The 12,406-nt window shown below is 39.8% G+C and overlaps 1 protein-coding gene across 2 annotated transcripts in view; it reads left to right on the forward strand.

Moving 5' to 3' along the window:
* Positions 1-12,406, forward strand: part of CACNG7 (calcium voltage-gated channel auxiliary subunit gamma 7) — a 170,358-nt gene that overhangs the window by 116,924 nt on the left and 41,028 nt on the right. For both annotated transcript variants that reach the window (XM_072110474.1, XM_072110473.1), the window contains exon 3: positions 9,328-9,414. In XM_072110474.1, coding sequence (XP_071966575.1) covers positions 9,328-9,414 — 87 coding nt within the window. The remainder of the gene's footprint in view (positions 1-9,327; positions 9,415-12,406) is intronic.

Below are 12,406 nucleotides of genomic sequence, written 5' to 3' on the forward strand. Positions count from 1 at the left end.
CGACGGCCGGGAGAAGAACATGGCGGCGCCCTGCGGAAGACAGAAGAAGGTAGAAGACAGAAAAGGACCCGTGCTGACATCGGGGGAGCAGCGCGGACATCACGGGAGCAGCGCTGTGCATCGGGGCCAGCGGAGGGTGAGTATATAGGTTCATTTATTTTCTTAGTGCTGGGCTGACTATTGACTCGTGTATAAGCCGAGTTGAGGATTTTCAGCACATTTTTTGTGCTGAAAAACTCGGCTTATACACCATATATATACGGTAATAAATTCCTCCTTTTCTTTAAAAGGATTAGTTGGGCTCCTGGCAACCAAACATTCACTGAGAAGGTAGTGATAGTACCCTGTTTCCCCTAAAATAAGACATCCCCTGAAAATAAGACCTATTACAATTTTGTTCAGGCTTAGAAATATAAGACCTCCCCTGAAAATAAGACCTATTGGCAGTCATTGCGACAGCTCCCCCCACGCCAAACATTAGTATTGGAAATCTTTTAGATGCTACAGAAGGTTGTGACATGGGGTAGAATTCATGGAAGTAAATCACCGGCTGTTGTGCTGCAAATGTGATCCCAGCAGCCACCAGGATAAGAAGGGTCATTTATGGAAAGTGCTTTTACTAAACATTAGAGATTGTGGCCAATGATTCTAAGAAATACAGCAGGAAATTCAGAGTTTGGAGATTTATAGGAATGCTAGAGAAGTTGATTTTTTTGTTCACCAATAAGTGTAAATTCTTGTTCATCTTGTTCATCCCCTGAAAATAAGACCTAGTGCCTCTTAAGAAGCAAAAATTAATATAAGACACTGTCTTATTTTCTGGGAAACAGGGTATATACTATCATATCCTAACCTTATGCCATAAATTTCTGTCAGTTGAAAACCGCCTTAAGGCTTTTTTCCATGCCCTATCCAGGAGGATCATACGTCCTAAAGATTAATTTTTAATAATCCATTAACATGATGATCGACCATCTGGACAATAGCTTATTAGATTATACTTTACCTTACCTACACATCTAATTGTTTATATTTAAATTGGTTTTACATTTTATGTTATGTCTATTTCAGAACTTAAATATACAATCACCAAAAGGAATACCTGCGCTGACTAGAATATTAAACACATAGGGGGTCATTTATTAAGGGCCCGATTCGCGTTTTCCCGACGTGTTACCCGAATATTTCCGTTTTGCGCCGCTTGTACTTAAATTGCCCCGGGATTTTGGCGCACGCGATCGGATTGTGGCGCATCGGCGCTGGCATGCGCGCGACGGAAATCGGGGGGCGTGGCCGAACGAAAACCCGACGTATTCGGAAAAACCGCCGCATTTAAAAACCGAAAATGTGTCGCATAAGGACCGCTTACCTTCACCTGGTCCAGCTCGGTGCATTCCGGCGCGATGAGTTTACTTTCAGCGCAGCAGCGCCACCTGGTGGACGGCGGAAGAACTACCTTATTAAATCCCGGCCGGACCCGAATCCAGAGCGGAGAAGCCGCCGCTGGAACGCGAATGGACCGGGTAAGTAAATTTGCCCCATAATCTCTACAAAGAAGGGGTTAATGGGTGACTCACATGGTATAGCTGTTGACCAGACACTAGGAGAGAAGCTGCTGGTTCATACATGCAGTGAGGTAGATGCCCTTTATGTATGTATGTACTAAGGTATATGTTTTTGTGATCAGGTGTGTAGAGAGGTAGCATTTTTGAGAGCAGCAGCTCTCTCCTCAGGGTAGAGGTCAAACCCCTCTGCTAATGCTGAGATTCTCTCCGTATATATCTCAACTTGCTAAGTTTTGCTGCACTACTCACACTATTGTGAATAAGTATTAATACAGACTTTTAATGAATAGCTTAAATTACTGTAAAACAATATCCTCTAATTCTAAGTATGATAATTAAAAAATACTGTGTTAAAAACCAAATACCATATATACTCGAGTATAAGCCTAGTTTTTCAGCACAAAAAATGTGCTGATAAACCCTAACTCTAAAGGAAACCCTAAAGGAAAAAAAACTAAAAGTGAACTCACCTTCTGACGCTCCCCGGCATCCATCGCGGCTCCGACATCGGGTCCTGGTCCGTCACAGACCATCAGCCGCATCGGCAGGCTATATACTCCACGGGGCTGGCAGGCTATACTGGGGGGGCTGTGACCAATGCATTTCCGACCCTCGGCTTATCCTCGAGTCAATAGTTTTTTCCAGTTTTTTTGTGTCAAAATTAGGGGTCTCATCTTATACTCGGGTCGGCTTATACTCGAGTATATATGGTAACTTAATTTCACTATTTAGACCCCTAGGGGCCAACGTGTCTAGATCAGAGATCCATTGGTTCTCTGCCCCAACATCTGTTTATTAAGTTACCCTCTCCAGCTCTGTTTTATTTTCTCTATTCCAAAATTTCTTGTCCCTTTGATTTGACCCTTATGTACCTGTACCATCATGTACCATCATGTTTCTTTTCTATATTTGTCAGATGTTCTTTAATTCTGGTGATAAGTTTTCTTTTTGTTCGTACTGTATACATCTTCTCAAATGGACATTGTATGCAATAAATCAAACCTTATTATTACAGTTTATGTAATATTTTATTTTAATTTTAGTATCTTCATCTTTTCTCACTGTATGTGCTGTGCGTGTTTTTTTATTATATGTCCTATATTGTACATAATAACAGTAAATAATAACAGTAAAAAACAAAATACTAGTAAGGCATGTTAAAATTTACCCCAACTACTAACCTGAATAAATTTGATGCATTTATAGGTATCAAGAAGTTCATGAGGAACTTAGCTAAAAACTACCAGATACTAATGTGCTAGAAAATCTGAATGTATATACACACACAACATTAAAGAACAAATCTGCATTTAATCCGCTAAATCAGTATTCAGAAGTGTTTAACACTTTAATATCTCAATCAAGACATTAAAAAAGAGAAAAAAAGAGAAAAAAACCTTATGAAAGTAATTTGAACCAAAATTCAATTAATGCCATCATTTCATTATAAAAAAAAATCTAAATATCACTGCAGCCCCGCTGACAAAGGGGTCAGTATTGTGATACTAAATCAAGAAGGCTATGACAACGAATCATTGCGCACTTATTAAAAATTTAAATCAAACCCTACTAATAGATACAAAAAATACTAATGACACCAGCGAAAAAAGGGAAAGACATGGGTATCCTCACGAAACAAGAGTATCATTTTATTAGTAATCAAAACCCAATGATGGCAATGCTATACCATATACCAAAAATCTATCAAATCGGATACATGCCCACTAAGGAGGTCAATTATATCTGATATTGATTGCCTAACTTCGAACTTATCGTCTTATTACATCAATAACTGCAAGAATATATCCGATGCCTCCCTGCATGATTAAAAGACACTAAACATATATTAAATACATTAGCAAGTATAACCTGGCAACCAGAATACATCGGAAGAACACTGGATGTAACATCCTTATATACAGCTATAGAAAAACAAAAAGGATGCGAGTCTGTTAAACATTTCCTAACACAAAAGGGAAACTTATCATCAGGACAAATTGAGTATATTATTGAATGCATAGCCTTTATCCTGGAACATAATTACTTCCTCTATGATGAAACATACTAGTTACTCACATGGGGGACATTGGGACCAAGTTTGCGCCAAGCTATGCAAACTTATATGTGGGCAAATGTGAGGAGGATACTACCTTCCCCTCCGGCAGGCTCTGCGAGAATAGGTATATAGAAGATATCATCTTTGTATGGTCAGATGACGAAGAATCTTTGAATACCTTATTCTTAAGAATCTGAATTCCAACTATTTCTTTTTGGAATTCACTGCTATGTATAGCAAAAAAGAGATACGCTTTTTATGTTGAATTGATTTTATTGAACATCGTAAAGCGCAGAACACAATACATTAAATCAATACTTGTTTTTATTTATTTATTTTATTTTTTTATTTTTACAAAGAAACAAAAAAAATTAGAAACACAAGTAAAAAAAAAAGAAAAAGGCAAAATGTCCATATTCCATAGTCATCAAAATCCTTGGATTGCAATACAAAGATAAAAAAAAAATAGATAAATACAAAGGAAGTATATAAGGTGTTCCTCCAGTGTTAAAGCTCACTCATCACAGGTAGTAGGACCATAGATCCCAAAATTGTAATAGTTTTTTTTTTGCCTGTTACTTCACTATTACACATAAACAGTTTGCAATCCCTTAATTTATTCATCCCTAAAATAACATCTCCGATCCCGGGTATGGAATCACTTTTCCACTTTCTTAAAATTTCCATCCGGGCTGTTGAACATAGCCTAAAAAAGATTTCTCTTTGATCTTTATTTGTCAAAATATTTTTCTCCATAATGTTAAGGAGGATCAGCTCAGGGTTGGTGGGCAGCTTCTTTCTGTAAAGCCCATTAAACAGGATGGTTATATGCCCCCAAAAATCTTTAATAAGTGGGCAGCTCCATAATAGATGGAGAAGATTAGCTGGTTCTCCACAACCTCTCCAACACAGGTTAGGATAGTCCTCATAAATATTCGCTAACCTGTCAAGGGGCAGATACCATCTTGAAACTATCTTGTAGAAACCTTCACTATGGTTAAGGCAGTTTAAGGCTTTTGAAACTTCATTTAATGAAGAGAGCCAAACTTTTGGTGGAAAGGCTTTCCCTATGTCCGATTCCCACTTTAGCATATAGGTTAGCTTGATATTGGAATTGCTGACAGTAATTATATCCCTGTATGCTATTGAGATTCCACTTTTATGTTTATTTCTTGCCTTCAAAAATTTTATGAAATTCGGCAAGTTTGTGTTGTTCGTAAATAATTTTCTTCGTACGCTATCCATTCTTAAAAAGGATTACATTTTTTTATAGCTAAGAAACTCGCTGGTAGGGATGTTATACCTAGAATGAATTTCGTTGAAGGACTTTAAGGTATCTTCTTTACAAATGTCAGTGGATATTCTCGTGGTTCCACGTAGCCAGTGCCAAATCTGGAATATATAAACTTAAAACATCTAAACTGACCTCCTGTTTCCCTAGGGAAATCTTTTTTCTTTCTGAGTGGTAAAAGTGCCATGCACTTAACATCGCTTTTGTGGTGTCCAGTATAGTTATATTGATGGGGCCCCCTAGCCACTCTCCCGCTATCAAACTTTTTAAGGAAGTTTTCCTGAGCACCTCTTCTTCTATAGATATCCATTTCTTATCCATTTCCCAAAAAAGTTTGATTGGTTCTATACGTATAGCGTCATAATATCGCAACAGGTTTGGATAGGCTGCTCCCCCTAAAAATTTGGGAGCATAAAGTGTATATTTAGATGGCCTCGGGGGTTTCCCTTTCCAAAAATACAATAAATCAATACTTATAAGGATGAGCATATATGGTAACATACAATGTGAGGAATGCATAGATCCAGTTCAAACAGCTTACATTCAACGAAGGCCCTGTAGGAGTGGGATGGGTAGAGTGTAAGCTTGAGAACAAAGCCCTGAAAAGTATATAATGTTTGGCATGTATATTGGGATTTTTCCGGAAGGCAGTAGCCAGATGCTCCATAACTATGACATACAGTAAGGGTGAGAGCGGGCACCCCTGTAAAGATTCCCCTTAACCCTCACCATGGCGGTAGGGCCAGAGTACAAAGCTAGGACCTTCCCCAGGAACCTAGGCCCCAATCCAATCTGTCTAAGTGCTGCCTCCATGAAGCCCCAAAGGACCCAATCAAAGACCTTTTCCGCATCTATATATAATAAACAGGAGGGGATGGATCGCGCCTGCGTGTAGGAAATCAGGAGAATGGTTTTGAGGTTGTCACTGGCCTCATAACCTGGAACAAAACTGACCTGATCAGTGTGTATCACTGTCCAAATATGAGGGGCCAACCTCTCTGCCAATACCTTAGAGAATAACTTTACATCTACGTTTATGTGGGAAATGGGCCCAAAGCTGGCCGGCATCGATAGATCCTTACCCTGTTTTGGCAGCACGCTAATGTGAGCTTCCAGGCAGCTGGATGGAAAACTAGAGTCAGAGGATACAGCACCATAGACTTTTGCTAACAATGGGGACAGAATTTCTCTAAATTGTTTAAATAAGGCTGGGGTGAACCCATCGGGCCCAGGACTTTTACCAGCCGGTGTGTCTTTTTACTCCAGAGAGCTCTGCTGCATCAATCTCCTGCTCCAGAGAATTAATGGCTTCCGGAGGCAAGGCCGGCAGGCCCATCTTGGACGCGTACGAGTCAATTTGGGAAGTCCGGGGGAGGAGTGAAGCTGATTCCTCAGCGCCCCTGATATTATACAGGGAGATATAGAAGGATGCAAAACTGTTGCATATCTCATCAGGGTGGAAAACTTCTGTGCCCCTGGTGCCTTCGATCCGCGTGGTCATACAAGTAGCTCTGGAACCTAGTCCTGTACTGCAGGTATTTTTGGTCCAAGAGAGACCGCAGGGACTCCCAAAATCAGCCTTGATAGATCTGGTAAAAGTTGTATGCGAAACCTTTGGAACTTGATGTCCCCTACTGATCTTGCCTTGGACATGAATGCCTCCTTAAGTTGATAACCGTGTACACTACAGATAACATTTCTCACCTGTTCTATTGCTGAGGGTTTGGGTTGTAGTGAGCAATGGGCCCTGTCTAATTTCACAGGTATATCTGCTGCTACTTCCAGAACAGAATTTTACTGAACTGGCGCAGGGTGTTATGGAGCGCGGGGGCCTCCACCGACTTGGGTAGACCCCAGACTCTAATATTGTTGTGCCTCCCCCTGTTTTCAGTGTCATCCAGTTGGTCGGCCAAGGATTGGAGCTGGAAGTAGTGAGAGGCAATAGTAGTGGCTATGATCATTCTGAGTGACTTCAGTAGATGTTACATGGGTCTCCAGCTGTTGAACTTCCTCCCATACCGCGTGCAGTTCGGCGGTATAAGACAGCTCTAACCAGGCTACATAGCTTTCCATATCATCCCTAGTGGGAATAGTGCAAAGGTGAGAGCTCAGAATACATAATTCAGCCAGAGCGCCAAATTCTTGTGACAGCATGACTCGTTGAGACTCAAAAACTCCTTCTTGAGAAAGTATTGAGCAGCAATAGATGAAGTATAAGCCTTGGCATGCTATCTTGAGAATGTTTCTGAGCACACGACATGGGGGAGGGACATGGGGTATAAGCTACGGGGGTTCCCCCGCATCTGGCCACAGAACTGGGGAGTAGGATGCAGATGATATCGCTTCTGCTCCCTCTCTCTCCATCCACTGAGGGCCCTCCTGTCCCCCTCTCTCTCCTATTGTAATTACACCTCCTCAGCCCATGAAGAGCTAGCCATGCGAGGTCAGTGAGATGGTGAGGGCACTTCATGGGGCAGCCAGCAAAGCCAGAAACTTCCATCGGGGCCTCTACTAACCCTGGGGCCTGTGGTGAGGGAGAGTGGTGCAAGGCCACACATGCCTAGGAGATACACTTTTTAGACCTAACCATCTACATAGAAGACAACATAGAAAAAACTTATAATAAACCCATGGACAGTAATAGCTTAATATTAAAAAACAGCTCTCATCTCCCTAATTGGTTGAACAATATTCCAAAAAGTCAATTTATGCGACATCACCACAATTGTACCAATTTAGAAGAATACAATACAGAAACAGATAACCTAGAAAGGAAATTTATACAGAAAGGATATGAATCGCATGTTATATAAACAGTCAAGACAGAAATAGCTAACACTTCTAGAGACAATCCTTTGAAAAATACAATAAACAATGAAACATCAACAGAAAATAATGTGAAAGAAAAAGAGGATATAAAAGTACCCATCATCACTCAATATTCTAAAAACAATCAGATTTTCAAACAAATTGTTTATAGGACATGCCATTGAAACCGAAATATGTGAAAAAGAAAAAAAAAACAAATCAACTGTAATGATTTATTGCATACAATGTCCATGTGAGAACATGTACATAGGACAAACAAAAAGAAAACTTATCACCAGAATTAAAGAATACCTGACAAATATAGAAAAGAAACATGATGGACATCCATTATCAAAACACTACAAACAGGTACATAAGGGTCAAATCAAAGGGACAAGAAATTGTGGAATAGAGAAAATAAAACATAACTGGATGGGTTATTTTATTAAACAGATGTCGAGGGCAGATGGATCTGTGATCTAGACATGTTGGCCCCTAGGGGTCTAAATAGTGAAATTGAGCTATTTGGTTTTTAACAAGAAATTTTTGTATATATTCTGTTGATAGTTTTAATACATATTTAATAATATTTTTTTAATATCTGCATTAGAAGTCCTTTCCTCATTTTAGTGAAATACAGACACTACACAATATTTTTTAATTATCATACTTAAAATTAGCAGATATTGTTTTATAGTAAATTAAGTTATCTATTAAAAAATGAATACTTATTCACAATAGCGTAAAAAGCACATAATATAAGAACTTAGATAATAAATGTGTTATTCACTACCCCTTTACCGTATGTAGGGAGTGATTAGGGGAAGAAACTGGAAGTTGAGATATACAGAGAGATTACACATCTCAGCATTAGCAGAAGGGCTACCCTAAGGAAGAGAGACGCTGTGCTCGAAAATGCGTTAGCTGAAAGTTCATCCTTGTCCCTTTGCCCTATCAATACCTACAGTGACGTCAATGCTAATTCTGGAGTATCGCGTGTTGAAGCCATTGGCCGTGGCTTCCACGCTAAACCACTTCTCTACATACCTCTCTAAAACATATACCTCGTACATTGTAAGGAATTCAGGAACTATGGGGCGTGTACCTCACTGCAGCAGCTTCTATCCTAGTGGCTGGTCAACAGCTATGCCAGGTTATTCACCCATCAACCCCTTCTTTGTATTCTAATACAGGATTATGTGTTTAATTTTCTAGCCTGCGCAGGTATTTTTTTTGGTGCTTGTATATTTATATTCATGATTTTTATGAGTCAGGACAGCTCATTTAATACCAGCGACAACTGAGTACTACATTGTAACTTTTAAAAATACATATTGCGACAATATTCACTTTTTTAGTGTATTTCAGAACTTATTTTTTTTATAGTGAAGCCTCTTTTGTGAAATATTCTGATATATTTGAATGCCCTTCACATAATTTACAAAGTATATCCTTTAAAATTGGTAAATCTATTTTACAGTTTTGTCTTTTTATTATAACCAATTGCTAACTATGTGTTCATAATGTAAATACATTTAGTTTAACATAATTATATTAAATTGCTGTGTCTCCTGTAATAATCCTATCTCTCAATATATTTACTACAGGTCGAGAAAAAGGTCGATGTGTTGCATCAGAATTTTTTCATGGACCAGATACAGATATTGTGACAGAAAACACTGCAAACATACTCAGTAAGTTTTAAATTCTCACATCACTTGTGTTAATTTTGAATTAGATAAAGTTAAAACAGTTCTCAAGGGCTGACAATTATGGCAATTCCTTAGGTTGGGTTATTGCATGAAGATTAGCAGGGATTTGACAAGTCCTATACTGTTCAGCTGAGTACAGCACAACAATATTCAGAACCCATGAATGGGAGCTCATCTGCTCTAGCACAGCCATGCCAATGTAGAGTGTACAAATCCATGTGCTGAAACTCTGTATTCTTTGCTAAAATCAGTTGATTGGAGCAGGACCTAGATATTGAACCCAAACGGATCATAATATTTGAAAAACAAAACAAAAGATTCTTGGCACTCAGAATTGATTTGTGGTTGACATTTTTTATTGTTGCTATGTTCGAGTAATTGAAACAACAATCCTGTCAGGGTTTGGGGTTAGTTAACCTCCTGGACCACTGCAGGAGATGACACTAGCTGACACCTGGGCTCGGAATCTAAGTGGCACCCGGTCTAGCCTGCAGTGGCAGCCAAGGTCAAAGTACAAACTCAGCGGACAGTCTCGGAGTCAGCCACAGGCAGGCAGTCAGGGCAGGCGGCAGAGATGCAAAGTCGGAGGTCAAGTCCGGGGTCACAACTGGAGATTGATGCAGGGACGGGAATGGAGATGGGAACAGGGAATGCAATGGAAGATTTCTCTAAGATCCATCAGGGAATGTTGGGAGCAGCCGGCTTTAATAGGAAACCCAGAAGTCCCAGCCCCAATCAGAGGTGTGCTGGCCCTTTAAATCTACGAGAGGTGGCATGTGTGCGCCATAGAGAGCAGGGACGTGTGCATGGCCTAGCCAGGATGGGAGCAGGACCATGGCGGGCAGCACAATGGAGAGGGGCACGAGTGTGCCTGCTATCCAAGACATGGATCGCAGGGACAACCATGACAAATCCATATATTTATGAACAAAATGTTTCGGTCTGATTCACAACCTACGCACAATAAATGATCAAACCCAAAAAAATACAAAATGTCTCTTAACCCCTTAGCGCTCTGTGCCGTAACTGTACTGCGCTGAGTCCCGCGATTAGCGCACAGCGCAGTACAGCTGCTGCGCAGAGCCGATGCCGATTCAGCGCTGCATAGCAGCCGAACCGGCATCGTTAGCCGCGGGATTTCAGCAGTAATGTACCGCTGACATCCCCGGCTAACACCCGCGGTCGGAGTGGGCTCCGATCGCGGGTGTTTAACCCGTTAAATGCTGCGGTCAACGCGACTTTACCCCACGATCGCCCCCCCCCCCCCGCACCATTTTCGGGGGGGGGGGTCGCTGTTTTGGCTCCTCTGGGGTCCGATCGGGACCCCAGAGAAGCCTGGAGGGTTTACCTTTAAGATGGCGTCTGTGACGTCATCTTAAAGGCAAAGTGTCAGCCTTTGCATCTGCATAGGCTGGCACTGATAATACCCTGCAATACATTAGTATTGCAGAGTATTATCAAGAACAAGCAATCAGATGATTGCTTGTTCATATCCCATGGTGGATCATGTAAAAAATGTACAAAATAATGTTTTTCAATAAAAAATTACTTTATAAATCAATAAAAATGCCCATAAGCCCCAAAACATATAAAGAGACATATAACGCTCAAAAAAGTCTAGATCATAACACAAACCCCACATATATAGTATCACCGCGTCCGTAACAATCCATAGAATAAAACTAAATAACTATTGAACCCATATGATGAACGCCGTAAAAAAAAAACGTCAAAAACCCGCCAAAAAATATGATTTTTACCTATTATATCCCACTAAAAATGCAATAAAAAGTGATCAACAAAACATATGTACTCCAGAATAATATTGTTGCAAAGAACAACATGTCCCGCAAAAATCAAGCCATCAACCAGCTCTGTAGCCAAAAATGTAACAATGTTATGCCACTTGGAAGACAGCGATGCAAAAATGATAGATTTTTCCCCACATTAGGGTTTTATTTGGCAAATTTAGTAAAACATAAGAAAAAATATTCATGTCTGGTATCCCCGTAATCGTATCGACCTATAGAATAAAGATAACATGATTATTAGGCTATACGGTGAACACGAAAAAAAAAAAAGTAAAAAATCCAGTACAGAATTGATGCTTTTCTACTCATGACCTCAAAAAAAGTTCCAAAATTTTCAACAATAGGTGATACCAACCCCAAAATGGTAACACTGGAAAAAGCATCTCGTCCCGCAAAAAAAATGCCATCACATGGCCCAAATAACGGAAAAGCGAAAATTTTATAGCCTTCAAAAGGGGGCAACCAGAAAACTAAAATCCTGGCAGCTGCAGGGCGCTCCTTCCCTTCTGCGCCTCGCTGTGCCCCCATAAGACAAGTAATGTCCACATGTGGGGGGTCGCTGCACTCAGGAGAAATTGTAGAACAAATTTTATGGTGAGTTTTCTCTTTTTATCTTTTGGAAATGTGTAAATTTTAGGGCTAAATGAACGTATAACCGACAAAATTTGACCATTCTAAATTTCACCGCCATTTTGATTCAATTACTATGAAGATCTCAAGGGGTTAACAATCATTGTAAATGATGTTTCTGATAGCTTGAGGGGTGCAGATTTGAAAATGGGTTGGTTATATATGGGGTTTTTGTTGCTAAATATGTAAAATTTTATTTCAAACAGTATTTATCCCCAAAATAGTCAATTCCGAAAATACGGAAAATCGCTATTCGATTTGTAGGCCGCGTGACGTCAAAATAAATTATCCAAACATTTCAAAAATTATGAAAATGTAAAGTAGACAAATGGGAAATGTTATTCTGCAAGTTATTTAGGTGGTAAATCTATCTGCCTGAAAACGCGGTGATTTTGAATTTCGAAAATGGCAAATTTTTCTAAAAATTCATCATTTTTTTCTTTTTTTTGTAAATAAACGCAAAACTTATCAGCCAAAATTTACCACTAAAATGAAGTACAACATGTGGGGAAAAAAACAATCTCAGAATCGCT

Source organism: Engystomops pustulosus, chromosome 6, assembly GCF_040894005.1.
Source record: "Engystomops pustulosus chromosome 6, aEngPut4.maternal, whole genome shotgun sequence".
NCBI lineage: Eukaryota > Metazoa > Chordata > Amphibia > Anura > Leptodactylidae > Engystomops > Engystomops pustulosus.